The sequence below is a fragment of the Harpia harpyja genome, chromosome 9 (assembly GCF_026419915.1).
Source record: "Harpia harpyja isolate bHarHar1 chromosome 9, bHarHar1 primary haplotype, whole genome shotgun sequence".
Classification (NCBI taxonomy): Eukaryota; Metazoa; Chordata; class Aves; order Accipitriformes; family Accipitridae; genus Harpia; species Harpia harpyja.
The window spans coordinates 38,770,301-38,784,819 of NC_068948.1; the positions used below are offsets into that span (position 1 = coordinate 38,770,301).

The 14,519-nt window shown below is 43.1% G+C and overlaps 1 protein-coding gene across 16 annotated transcripts in view; it reads left to right on the top strand.

Moving 5' to 3' along the window:
* FBRSL1 (fibrosin like 1) overlaps positions 1-14,519 on the top strand; it is a 558,326-nt gene that overhangs the window by 145,535 nt on the left and 398,272 nt on the right. For all 16 annotated transcript variants that reach the window (XM_052798081.1, XM_052798088.1, XM_052798095.1 and 13 more), the window contains exon 2: positions 5,107-5,307. In XM_052798081.1, the coding sequence (XP_052654041.1) occupies positions 5,107-5,307 (201 nt within the window). The remainder of the gene's footprint in view (positions 1-5,106; positions 5,308-14,519) is intronic.

Genomic DNA, 14,519 nt, shown 5'->3' on the forward strand with positions numbered 1-14,519 from the left:
TAGATTTCCCTTAGTAGTGGTCCTGTCTGTATTTGTAACGTGCTTTGTCTACTTGGAAAGCATGAGCATATTAAGTCAGCATTTGTTTCGATGTTGCTGTTCTATAAACTGGGTATCAGGTCAGTAGGAATATTTTTAAAGTAACCTAATTAAAAATAAATCTGTTTCAGTTCCTCTCTGAGCCAGGATCTCTCCCTGAACTATTAAACAAACACGTTTGACAACCCTACTGCTAATTGCATGATAAAGTTGATATAAGGATAGTCAGTGCTTAGATTCTCGGGAGCTTTCCCACTGCAATTTTGCTGAGAGAAGCTGGAGGCAGAAACAGGAGAAGCAGGGTCAGTTTTAGAGACAGCAGTACGTTTTTTTTATTTCCTTTGCATGGATCCTTCTCCTGTTTGATGTTCAGTGGGATATTTCACCTTCCCCAACTTAAGGAATAAGTGCTGCAGTGAAGAGTTGTGGAGAGAGAAGCTGGAGGCTGTTTCCCCTCTGGGAAATCAGCCCATATAATCTTCTGAAGTCAGCAGAGGCAGTCTGGCAGGAGTGGAGTGTAACCAGTCCTTGGCTGCGTGTCTGAGCCTTGCAGTGTCCGATGGGCCCTGGGGACGGGGGATTGTAATGGACTTGATTTCACACCAGGGCTGCATTTTGAACTGATCCTTGAGGGCTGAGGGTAGTTATTTTATGAACTGTAGGTGTTGGTTTTGTCCTCTGCACCCCAGCAGCACGCTCCAGGTTTTTCATCTAGCTGTGTGGTTTTTGCACTTTTTTTCAGGTTCTTTAAGTGTTCCCTGTGTATGAAAGGTATTTACAACTCCAACCTCCCCCTATGCTTTCTGAGATCTCAAAGAGCTGTGTAAACTCAGAGGATTAAGGCAGAGTTTGAGCTGGGCTGAGCAAACACGCAGTGATAACTCCAGCCAGCGGATGGCTGTGGGTGTGAGCTTGCGCCAGGGTCCTCTAGGGCTGATCATTATTTCCTGATCAAATAGGCAACGTGGAGTCCACTGTGCAGAAGTCTCTTGCTGTGGCATTTTATGGGTAAGAATGGTCTCATTCCAGAGCCGAGGGCCATGCACCCAGCATTATTCACAGCTTTATTTATAAACTGAGCAGTGTGTACCTTGAGTGTCTTTGGAGATTGCAGCTGTGCCTTGGTGACAGAAAAATGGCTTTTCAGGAAGGAGTGTTCCAAGTGATTAAGGATGTCGCCAGCTCCGCCGCAAGCAAAGGTGCAATTGCATAGCTTGGGCCAAATAGCGAAGAAAAAAATTCAGCGATTTTTTATTATGGACTCTCAAAATCTGTTGCAGAGTCTAGGTTACATACTTGGGTTGCCAGCCTGTGCTGCGGTGGTATGCCAGTGGATCTTCACAGCTATTGGTGTGCAAGGTACTTCAATTAGACCTGGAGGAGGTACCACAATTACATTTTCAGCTGAAGTGTTCTTTGGTATCTGTACATCCAAATAAGCAAATGGGGAAGTAGAATCTGTATGTCTTATGGAGTAACTGCCAGGAAAAAGGCTGTAAGGAAAGGCCTAATTCTTTCTTATCTGTAACCATGCAGCCAATTAGAACCATCTGCTCTCCGTCTGCAGCCCAGACAGGCAAGGGGCTGCAGATGGAGAGGCTGTAGCCTGCCCTGGAAGGTGTGAGAGAGATTCCTAAGTGAGGACAGGTAGGAGACAGCCCTGGAAGCGGTGAGTAGTAAGGAACAAAATAGTTTTGTATATTCTGGAACAAGATCTGGCAATCTCCTTCCTGGAACTGAGAAGAGAGAATGGGCCTGGATCCACCAGCCTTCCTTGGAGAAGGGGACTTATTGGCCCTGACAGCAAAGGTAGCCAGGTCTGCTGACTCCTGGGTTGGGCAGAAATGCCAAGGCTGGATATGGAGACCTTTTGGCTTCCGGGCCTGACTTCAGACATTGTCGTTGTGTGAACCCCTAGGCTTTACGTGACGTGCAAAGGGCAAAAATGACTGCTCGTCTGGGCTTGTCTAGGGGGAAGGCTCCAGTGGAGCAGTTTGTCAGAAGGCCAGTCTTACGTGCCGGCTGGGATTTCTGGACTGAAGTCAAGGTGCATCAATAAACGTTGTTCACTGTAGTGATGTGCTGTATATTTTGTATGTGCTTAAATTTTCCAGCAATTGCCTGTGTGCAAGCACAGATGCACATCCAAAAATAGTAAGCTCTTGTGCTAAGTGAGGTCCCCAACTTGGAGGTTGTAAACTTTAGTAAAAGAACAATCGCTGGAAGGCTCTTTTAGTAGAGTAAATAGAAAGGAAACAAAGGAGGCAAGAACAGAAACCCCATTAGCCCCCTCCTGCTCTCTGCCTGAGGCTGCAAAGAAGTTTGCATTTAGCAGCATAGAAAACAGCCCCGCTGTCACCCTCTGTCAGTAAGGAGAAGCTGAGTTCAGTGTCCTGGGTTCTCAGAAAAAGCAAAGTTCTGTGAGCTGCATCCTCTACTGAAGTGGGGAGGAACGGGCCTGTGGAATAGCTCTTCTTGTCACGGGGCTGAGAAACTTGGCTTCTTCCCCATGGCTGCCCCAGGCGTGCTGCGGGGCTGAGGATCCCTCCCTCGGCCTTCCTCTTGCCAAGAGGCGAGCAGCAGCCTCGGCTACCAGGGCTTGGGTCTTCATTCACGGCTGTTTGGAAAGTGCTTGAGATTCTTGGACGCAAGTGGCACTACAAGTGAACGCATTATTTCCTTGGCTTTGATCCAGCTGTGACTGTATTCCCTGAATTAATTTTGCTAGTAGCTCAGCGATGAGACAAACCTTAAATCTCCAAACAAAATGGGGATAAAAAGCTAAATTTCTAAGTAGGGAATTTTGTAGCATTCAGTAAGGGGAAAAACACAGATTTCCAGACTAGTTACATGGTGAAGTGAATGTGCTGTGGGTGCTGAGGGAAGACTTTCCCTAAGGCATTAACAGAGACCCAATCCCCATGTGAAGCCAGCTAGAATTTAAAACGAAATGGCCATTTACTGCCTTTGAAAGCATCCTTAAAAGTGAGTATTACACGCTGAGCCAGGAGTGCATTATTTGCTGGTGCTTTCACGTGGTGGCATTCCCCTGCCACAGCCTCCTTTCCCCCTTATCAGGGGCCCGTGTCACCTCATGCAGCATCTTCCATGCGTCTGCCATCACACTGCAGCTGCATCTGGCTTTATGAAGAAGTGCACATTTTTGGTGACTTCTGTTTTGAATGTTTTGCTGAGTTACCAGTTAACAGATGTCATTTCCATTGCACTAGTTTCTGATTAGTTACTAAAGCTTAGCATTTTGATTTGTATCTCGGCAACTTCCCAGTAAATAGGGCAATGTGACCTTCTTAAAGTGGCATCTGGAACTGCTGCTTTAGCGTGCTATCTTAAAACTAAAACCCAAAGCGAGCAACTAAACACTAATTTGCATTCCTCGTTTTATCATTCATGGAGAATATTGCCAGACAATCATTTTCCTTGCTCTTTCACTATTTTCACTAGGACTTGGCAAGCTGAGCTGTGTTCTGGTATGTTCTGCATCTCTGAGATAGTGCTACTTATTTTAATTTTGGGGTGGGGATTGTATCTTTGGGGGTTCTGCAACTTGCTGTATATAAGTGTGCTTTAAGAGGAGCTTGCCAGCCGCACAGGACCCCTGTGCAAAGTGCATAGAGTTTGGGTGCTGGCTAATTGTGTTTGAGCCAGGGTTGGAATAGGAAACACCTGTATGTATTTTATCATTGTAATTGAAATTTCAATGTCTCTGTGACCCTAAAGTGTCAGTGCATCATCTTGCCTCACAGGGAAGGGTGACTTCAAACAGTGAGTGATTTGGAGTGGAATCAGCATGTTGCACACTGAGGCAGTCACTAATTAAACAAGAGGGGGAGGAAGTAATCTAGAGCAATCAGCAGGGCATTTCATCCCAATTCCTAATTTTCTTTTTTTGTTGGGCTTTAGTTTTTGAGAGTCTAGAGAGCTAATGATTTGCATGAGCTCTTCTGCAGTACTGAAGGTGTGTGTGTTGACGTGAGCAAGTTGTATTGCGAGCTCCATTCATGTAGGATACAAATATCCATGATGTAATTGCTTGAGTCAGAAGTGAGGCATTTAGAAAAGGGGGGATGAGGAATTTGGAAAAATTCCTGTGGCTGAAGTTGACAAATCTTGGCATGGTGAACAGTGCTTTTAAGGTATCTCCTAATCTGATATATTTACCTCACATAAAAAATTAATTGGGATAGAGATTCTGTAAAACATTCCAAAAGAGTTTAGTTTTTACCCTTGAGCAGTTAATAAAAGGCATTGGGGAAAAATTTATCTAGCTGTAGTGAACTAATGTCATAGTGATTTGGCATATTATTTCTTAAATTCTTTTTTCTGTGTGGTGTGTGTAGGGGGAGAGGTTGATACATTGTCACCCAGAGTTCAGCTTTCAGTCCTCAAAGATGCCAGGGATAGCAGTAGTAATTCCCTTCTCTGATCTCACTTCCTATGTTAATCATTATGACATGACATGCCCGCTTTTAAACTGTGCTTAGATTGTATGTTATAGTCCTGATTCAGGGCAGGCACTTAACACTTAGAAGTGTTCAACCTCTGTTATGTGTTTAGATCCCGTTGATCTCGGCTTGCTTATTGAATGCATGGTAGGATTTAGAAGTGCATTTCTCCATATGAATGCTACTGTGAATCAGAGACTGTCAGGCCCAAGGGGGGTCTGAAATGTTGCCTTCTGAGATCAGAAACAAAACAAAATAAAAACCACCTCTGTTTCAGTTGAACAGTTAAAGGCTTTCCTTCAGGATGCTGATTTGTTCATGTGCTGTTGACGTATGGTTCCTGAATTAATCTGAAGCAAACTCATTTTCATAACCAGTTCCAGCATCGCTGAAATTAATCAAACACATAGCCTGGAGAGTATTCATCCTAATCTAATCTAAAATTACTGTTTGCATTGTGCGTGCCTAATTATTCATCTTAAGTCATCTCTGGAAAGAACATGCTGTCTTGTTTGTGTTTTTATTCAATATTTGTACTGCTTAATGCTTAAAAGTAGTCTTAAAAAACTTAAAGAACTCACTATTTTTTTTTCCTCCTTTACAGAAGGACATGTCACTAAAGCCTCAGGAGCGGAAGGAGAAATGGGAGAGGCATCCAGGAAAGAAACCTAGAGAATCTGAAAACTGTGTGTCTGCTGAGCCGAGTGAAAATGGCCATAACAATGATGCTGGGAGCTCTGAGAGAGAGGCAGAAAGAGGCAAAGAACGGATGAAGAAGAAACTCCCTTTGAAGCTATCCAAACAGGTAGGGAAATTATTTCTCATCTGAAGCGACTGTATCGTGGCATTGGCCACTGTGAAATGTCCTGCTGGTAGGTTGGGGTTGTTAATGTAACTGGCTTCTCTGGTAACTTGTGCTGGTGAAAACAATGTCTCTTACAAGACTTCTGGCCAAGTGCACAAATCCTGTGTTGTGGGCAAGTTTCATAAGCTAAAATGGAAGACTAGGTGTACTGGGTAATGCAAGAAGGAAGGAGCAGACCTCCCTTGTATCCTGCAACTTTGAGACAGTAGTTCATACCATAGGTTTGTGGTTCTTACAGTCTTAGGCACAAATAGAAATCATCAGTCAGATCATAGTCATCTTTGGAGAAGATGTGCTTGTTAATGTGCACCTGGAAGTTGCAAACATAAGTATGTCCGTCTCATGAGTCAAGTTCATGTGCCCCCAAAACGGTATGTTGAGAAGGAGAGAATATTCAAGTATTTTAGAAGTGGAAAGTCAGTTTGGAGGAGTTTGTGTTCTCGGGAGTCTTTTCTCCATGCCCTTCTAAAATGAAGCATAAGCATTAATGAATTAAGAGTTGTCATGCTGGAGGGGACGATTGTGGAGACTCCCATCTGAACCACAGTGTGTACAGAGCTGGGGAGGTGACAAAGAAGAGGCACTATGGGTGGCAGGCTATTTATCCCTTAACTGCTGCTCAGCAGGGAGATGCGTTGGTGACTCAGTGCTCATTCATCAGTTTGAAATCCACATGGCACAGCAGCTTGTATCTATGAACAAACACTTTCCCAGTTGTCCGTTAACATGGTGCCAAATGGCAGCCAGTGGGAAGACCAGTGTACTTGACCCTTCAGCATTTGTTCTGAGCTAAGAACTATGCTGTGATGAAAAACTATTTTTTATTCTCTGTGATGCAAAGAAAAAGCTTTTTAATCCAAGCCCACCTTCTCTTCTGTGAAACTAGTTCTGTATGTGTGCCAGACAAAGAAAGATTGAATTGTCCAGTTATTGGAAGTGTTTTTTCAGACTTTCAGTATTTTAGGATTTGAAAGGATTGTTAATGTTATCTAATGTAACCCTTTGCACAACTTCTCCACCACACACAATCTTTTGGATTGTGTTGTAGCATATTCGTTCAGAAGGGCTCATCACATTTTATGTTACAAATTCTAATGGTCTGTTCATGGCCCCATTCTTCTGGTGGCTGATTGTTCTCATTAACAAATTAGCAGACTTTGTTTTCTTCCTTTTTATTTAAAAAAAAAATAGTTGGAATAATTCAGTGCAAATAACTTAGGTAAAGATGTTAGTACTTTTCTGCTTGCAAGTATTTAGGTAGCAAACCATGTAACCATTCACTCCTAGTAAAATATTTGCCTAGTTTGTTTTCTTTTAATTCCCCAAAGTGATACCAAATGTTTTGTTTTTAGACTCATCAGTGTATATGTAGTTAAAATATATCAAGTTTCTTGTTTGTTTTTGCTAGTAGTTGAGTGATAGTGTTTCAGTTCCCCCTCTGGTTACAGGTGCAATGAGTTTGTGCTCAAATTTTCACTCTCTGCAAATTAAAATGACTTTTTATTATGGGTGAATAGATGCACATTTTAGTTTCGATGAAAGTTTGAGCTACTACGACCTTTTTCTTGGCATCCAAACCCACAAAATGCTAAGCATGTATTTCACCAGAAGTCCCTGGCTTTGATATAAAACGTTTAGAAGCAGTAGTGCTGGATGGTATTCCTGCCTGTTGCTTACACCAGGATTGTGGCATTCTGCTTCATCAGCTCCTCTGCCTTTGTAAAGCTGCTGTTGCGTCAGGTTTTTTTATTTATATGAAAAGGCCCCAAACGCCAATCCAGCGACCCTTGCAAAGTATACATAAAGCTGGCTCACTTTCCGCTCTGGTCCCCGGAGTAACCTTACAAATGCTCATGTTGATGCAACTGAGAGTGGTGCAGTTTGAGTATGGAAACAAGGAACACCACAGGAGGTCATTAGGCCTTGATTGCCACCAAAACCTCTCTAACATGAAAGCCTAGCTTCAGTAAATACTGCCTTTCTACGGGTTAGAGAGTTGTTCCGTCAGGTCTAAAATTAAGCTGCAGGGAGTTCAGCGCATTTCACGTGTTTGCACCGTTGTGGATGTGTGAGGCTGTGCTCTGCTGGGCAGCAGGGAGGTCCTCTCTTCCTGGAGCTGGGGTGAGCCAGTTCATCACCCGCTGCAGAGGAGGAAAGGGTTGTTAACAGTGACATCTTCTACATGAAATTTAAAACTAGGTTTCCAGTAGTTGTGGCCACTAGGGATTTCATGACAATTCCTTAGAAACCTTTGGGGTATGAGGTTTTGTTACACTGGCCAAACTCCAGTTTCTGTAATTATATGCTGCTGCCTTAGTTTACCAAATGCTTAGATTATTTGTATTTCAGCTGTGAAAAATGAGGACATTGTTATCTGTTTCTTCTGGCGAGTATTTGGCTGCCAGCAGTGATTAAATAGGGTATACGCTGCCACATTAATGAAAACCTGAATTTATCTTTCTTAGTTTAATCTTTTTTTTCCCTGTAAGTATAAGTAACAAACTCAAAAGGAGTGAGGAGCTTGCACAAAGAGTATAAAATAAAACCTGTGATGAGTGACTCATTAATACACTGTACCTTTTTAAACAAGTCACACTTAGATTTCATCTTTTATTGAAAAGGGTTTTTTTTTTAAATACCTTTTATTATCCTAGCTGATACAGTTGTGAAAACCAGACAAGTTTTCAGGTCTGTAAGGTTCATGAAAGTAGCAGCAAAATCTAAGCTAGATAAACTAGGCTGTTCTTAGTTCAAACTAATTATGCAAATTATACAGACAAGTTCAATAATTTTTCATTTTTTTAATAACCACAAAGTTTACACCTAGAATTCTGGCATTTCCTGCCAAGCTGTCTAGACAAATTGGCTGTAATATTAAGTTTCCTGGAATTTGGGGGTGATTTTTGCATCTCAGGGTTATTAAACATAGGTTTATACCTAATTTGGAAAGCTTACTGTAATTAATGTTAATTATATTGAGATGTTGCTTAGAAATTACTGTTCAATTTGAAGCTTTCCTTATACTCTCATCCTTTCTCTTCACAATGCTACTGAATTGTCATCTTTTCTACACAGCCTCCTCTAATAAATCAAATTGGGCATTATAATTATGGCATTCTGCTAATCCTTGTAGAGAGGTGCAAAGTGGTAAGCTGATTTGAGTACCAGGTTGTCTGCTTTGTTTAGGAAATTAGATGAATACTTCACTCCTTTTGACAAAGCATCCAGATTACTATTTGCTCCTGAATATTTCATTCTTCTGTACCTCAGGGTGTGGGGAGAGGGTTGCAAAAACCCATCTGTCCTTTCCAGCCTATTACTCCCACTGTGTATAAAAATCATTCAAACACATTTATCTCCTGCTGTAACCAAGCAGAGGGGGAAAAAAGGGCATTTCAAATAGTCATAGGTCCTTTGGCCAAAGATTTGTAAGGATTTGGGGCTGTTCTCAACACATGTGTGCAGGGAAAGGTGCTGACTTGAAACTGCTGCTCTACGGTAGGAATCGACAAAACCTCTCAGTCGTCAGGGGCATGTCAAGGAATGAGAAAGTGTTTGAAGCAGTGATGTATTTTAGTGTAGCCAGAGTGGCCTGCAGTAAAGCTTGCCCCTTTGAAAGTGTGCAGTTGCCTCCAACATGGGAGCATTTGTTGGGAATTGAGTCATTGCCTTTTTTAAAAGCCATGTTTAGCCAAGACTAAACCAGTGGTTTGTGGAAGGGAATCCCCGCCGCAGCTGCAGACAGTGCTGGTGGGGAGAGGAGCCCGTCACCTCTTTAAAGGATTCCTCTATGGTTGGGTGTATAATTCACTTAGATGAAGTAGGAGGTAGATATAAGATGAAACCTCTTAGTTCCAGTTACTCTTCCTTGAGTTGTCCTAAGTCGTCATTCCAGTTTTTGGAGAGTCACCCTTTGAACTTTGAGTCTGTCTTCCATTAGCCTTAGCTGAGCTGTTTTTCTCTCTTTGGGGTTCATTTCTGGAGTTGCTTATTCCTCTGAACATATGAGCAGCCTGGGGTCACCCTGGATGTAGAACAGTGGGGTTTTTCTGAGCTTTGGGACCCATTGCCATTTCTGTATGTAGACTAAAAATGAGCCGACCTCCTTCTAAAAAGTGTTGGGGCTAGTAGGAAAAAGTTGCTGATATTTCAAGTTAGCTTAACCTCAAGCTCTGTGGTTAGTCAGCTTGGGAGCATCACAGTATATTGAATATGTTTAGATGTTAAATGCGGCTGTAATAACACTCTGTTCTGCAAATAGTCATTTGTCACGAAGATGAGTGTCTCACACCTCCTCCTTCCTTTTCTCACCCACTGTTTAAATCACCCGAGATGAGGAAGAGTCTCAAAGCAGCTGAGGAGAAAAGGGTGGTGTAGCATGTATTTAGTGCTCATAAATAGCGTGCTGGGTTTGGAGCATGGGAGGAAAGGGCAAGAAGGCTAATGCTGTCATGTTGCTCTGGGGGTGTGACATCTCTGTGACTTCAGCAGAGCTTCCTAGAGGGAGGGAAAGCAGAGTTAATTCCTGTCTCTCATTCACTCCCCAGCCTTTGTCAAACTGCTGAGCGTTATTGATGATTAATGTATATTGTTGCTGTGGCTCTTGCTGGACTGGAACTGCTAAATTACATTAACATGTTTGATTACCTATTCACGTGATTTTTCTGTGATGCTCATCAGCTTGTTATCCAACATTCATTGATGAATATAACACCCCCCACCCCCCCCAGGAGAACACTGCTCTGGGTTATTGCTGATCTGAGCTAAAGGTGATACACTAAGTCATTTTCCATCCAGGATGCACATTGTTTCTTCTGATGTCTAAGTGAAAATTGACAGCTTGTCTTCAAACCAGTTACATATCCTTGGCCCCATTTTGTGTGTCGTGGTGGTACTGAAAGGCTATGGGGTTTTTCCCAAGGTAGAGGGAAACAGTCTAGAAACTCATCTGGCTAATGAAGTACCTTGTGTGGAAAATTTCCCTTGGCATCATACTGCTTGTGCTGACGGTTGGGCAATAGGAGCATGTAGCTGCTTGATTTTTGTTTGTATTTTTCCAGATAACGATAAATGGTAAATTGAAAACTTGGATGTGCTTTTGAAGCCACTGGTGGGTTGGACACAGAGTGTTTGCTTAGTGATGCAGAGTTCAGAGACTGAAATGTACCTTTCTTAGCTGAGGTTCAGCAGCCATGTAGGAGAGCGAGTCCAAAAAATAACCTTTGGCATCTTTGTGGGCCAGAGGACGGGAATGGATATGCCTGTCCTTCCATGTCTCAATAATGTAGCGTTTGGAAGCTGAATTCTGTCTAAGGGGGTCTAAATGTGGTAGTAACTTACTCTGTTACCTTAATATGATAGTAACTTGTTCTGTTACTTTCAGTATCTCAGGCTATTAAAAGCAAATGAATCCTAGGCAGCTAACTTACCAAAAAAAAAAAAAAAAAAAAAGGTTGCCTTTAATGTGGGTTTTGGGGATTGGTTTGGTTTGGTGTGTGTGCTGCTTTGGTGTTTGCATTTCACTGCTTTTGAACACCGAAATTACAGAAACTAGTTTCTTTTTGTTTCTAATTGATGCTACCGTTTTTGTTAGCGGATATTGTTATTTAAATGTTCTTTGAAACTAAACAACAAAGCAAAAGGAAAAAAAAAGTCCGTTTTCTTTTAATCAGGAAAATGTTGCTTCATGTGTAGCTTAAAGCAAGGATCCATTCCTACCGTTGTAAATACAAGAATTCACAATTTGGACATGAAAGCTCCGTACCGATTAGTTTTAGGTGCACATTTCTGATTGCTAGGAGAGTTGGGCTGTTACCTGCGGGCAGTCTCTCCACCACTGTGCTTTGCTCCCCTTCAGCCGGGGCCAGGGCCGGCTGGGCGAGGGGTGCCGCTCTGGTTCGGCAGAGCCTTCTCACACACGTGCTCGCTTTTAACCATGTGAACAGCCTCGGTGGCTTCGGAGCTCTTAATGAGGTTGTAGGGCCGGGGGCCTTGTCCCGGGGGGATTTCGGAGGAGGTCCTTGTTTCCGGCTGAGTAGGGCTGCGCAGCACAGCCACAGATGGCCTTGCCTTGCTCTCTCAAGCTAATCTGCAAGTGCAGAGACTTCACAGCTGCCTAGGAAACCGCTGGGGAGTAACGGTGCGAGGTACTGAAATGGGCAATACAGTATTTAGTCATTAGGTTTGCTAATCCAAGGCCTAAAATCAGCCTCGTTTCAATCAATAGCAATCTGCTTGCACTGTCAGGAACTAATTTAAAAATCTGCTTTAAGTTCTGGTTAGGCGCTTGGTATTCTGTTTTCTGCATCAAAGTAGAGGGGAAGCAGTGGGCATGGCACAGCAGTGGCAGGAGGAGGAGAAATCCTTTGTAAATAAATACTGGATGTTTATTTCCCAAATGAAAGGCTGCTATTACAAAGAAGTGCTGCTGGTTTTGCTAAATTTGTCCAAGAATTCATCAAGATTCTTGAAGTGGCTACAGAGCCCACTCTGCAACAGAGGGGAACTTCGCAGTGTGTTTAGTTTCTTCAGTGTTTCTTTAAAGTGCTGTACGAACCTTACACAATTAAGGTTTGCGTTATAGATGTGGCACAGGTAACTTCATCATGGGATTGCAGCCGCCTTTTGAGAGCTACAGCACAGCTTCCATAACTGATCTCTCTAGCATGCTGTGCTTTGGGAGGAGTGGTGCAAAATAGTGCCATAAAATGACTGGGAGCTAAGGCGGCAGAAGGACTTCGTTTAAGCTGGAAAAATGTATTTCAAAACCCCCTGCAGTTCTGGTAGGGAAACACCAATTGAGGAGACCATGTTTATTAGAACTGGGGGGGGGGGGGTGGGTGGAGAATCCAACTGGTTTTAGACCAATACTGAAGCATGAAACAGAGGCACGTGATGGATTTTACTACACTGCAAATACTATTTTCTGAACGGAGTGATGTAAAGCATGCTTTGGCTGCTGAAAGTGTTATGTATGGGAGAAAGCGGCTTTGTGCTTTTCACTGATGTAGTGAGATACTTACTCACTTGTCTGGGCCAGTGGGTTCCCCTTTTGTAGCAGCCCCTCACTTGCCAATATTGCTGCTCCATGTGCCCCACTTGTCCTTGCTCTTGTAGGACTCACCTGATCCTCCCAGAGGGGCTCAGCTGCTTCTGAGTGCAGCTTCTTGCTGTGCCCCAGCCCGGGAGCGCAGCTGGGGGACGCCGGTTCCATGCTGGGTCTGGCAGGGTTTGCTCACGTGGACCAGCACCTTACTGCCATGGGCTTCACTCCTGCTTGGGAGAGGACTGCTCACGGGTGGCAGAGCAAGTGGAGGTTGCGTGGCCATGGGGACGGGGGTGCAGTGTCTTCCCACGTGCACTCTGCTCTCTGTTTTGTTTTTAAGGATCATTACGATGGTATCGACCCTGCTGCGTTCAGAACCAGACCCTGAGGCTTTACTTGCAGCGTTGGCCTCCACCTTCTTTGTCACTGCTTTTCCTCTTCAAAATTCCCGTCTGTCCCCATTCACCTCTCCCACTTAGCAGCATTTGGGCAGCAGCAATGTGTTCAGTTCTCCAGATGGCTGCCAGCATTTTTAACATGTGTTAGAGCAGGTCTAGAGAGCGTGGTGATTAAAGCACTGGATGGTACCAGTGCTTTCTCTGTGTTGGGACTTCCTACGCTACCTCTAGTGGACCTGAACCACAGTGTCTTTGGGGGCCTTATGTCTCCATCTCAGTTCCCCATCGGAGAAGATATGATAGCTGCAGACCCAGTGAAGTGTGGCCAAACAGACCTCAGTAACTCGAGACGCGCACAGGTATTTAAAAAATGGAGCAATCTGGAGGAGGCCGTTCAGAGCAGCTCTCATCTCACAAGACTCGTCCCTAGCAAACAGGGAAGACTTGACCTGACATTTCTGGTGCTTTCAAAGTTTAAAAAGGTCAGAAAGTTGAAATGATAGGAAGATAGTTAAGTCACACGGCTACAGTGTAAGAAAGTTATGTTGTATGTATGTGAAAAATCAAACCAGTTATAAGCTCCATGTTTTAAAACTCCTGCAGGTCACCTTTAACTTCTCTGCCTACAGTTAGATGACTGATAAGGACCTTAGGTCACATTTGCTTAAATATAGCCTCAGACAAGAGCAGAAAAAAAGAGAAACAAAGCAGTCCTCTCTTCTTGCTGATGTTCTGTAAGTAGCTGTGAATGAATCTCATTACAATGGCTTCTTTTGAAAGGGAGAAATAAAAAGGAAATTTCATTGCTAACAACTTATGTGGCATCAGAAGCTATAAAAAAGGTTGTTGGTGGTCATTGGTTACATTGTTATAAAAGAAGAGCTAAATGGTTTGTAATTTAGAGAAGGCTATTTAATTACATGAAGTAATTTACAGGAAGCTATAACCACTTGTATCTTTTTTTCTGTTGAATTTAATTGGTTGACACAATGCACAAAGTCTTCTTTCTTTTCCTTCTTCCCTTCTCTCATTTTTTTTTTGTTTTATTTGTATATTTGCTTTTGGAGAAGAGAAGGCACCAAGATAGAGCACTTCTGTTATATCTCGTGATTTTAGCAAATTGAAGAATGGAGAAACACAGTACTGTTTGAATGGTGCTCTGTCTCCAGCTAGTCCTGGTGTAGTGTGTGCTGTTTGAAGCGATTCAGAGCCTTGGCTGGAGGTGTTTCTTGTACAGCTCTTCATGATGGTGAGATAGGGCACATTCTAGGTGTCCTATGAGCTGTGTAGAGCCCCTTTTCCTGGGTATAATGCAGATGCCGCAGAAGAGGCTAGGACCTAGAAGCAGCTGAAGCAGCCATGGCATTTTTGCATGTTGTTTTTCTGGTTTGGACAAGAAGTGTCTAAAGGGTTATTCCACCTTGATTTAAGCACTAGTTGCCTAATATTTTAGCTAGCTTTGCACAAGGGTTTGGGATCTGTTACCTAATCATAGCCCGTGTTCTTGGTCTTGCACCAAATGTCTGCAGTAAAATACAAAGCCTCTGAATGGCAGCAGGTAGAGCATGGTTCCTTATGATCACCCCTGTAAGTTTTGGGATGATCACAGGTATTTTTTTATGTGTGTGAAACAAGCATAGTAGTTGTAGATGAACAATATTCTTCCTCTAGCATGCTTATCACTATAATAACTAAACCATCTGCGCAGC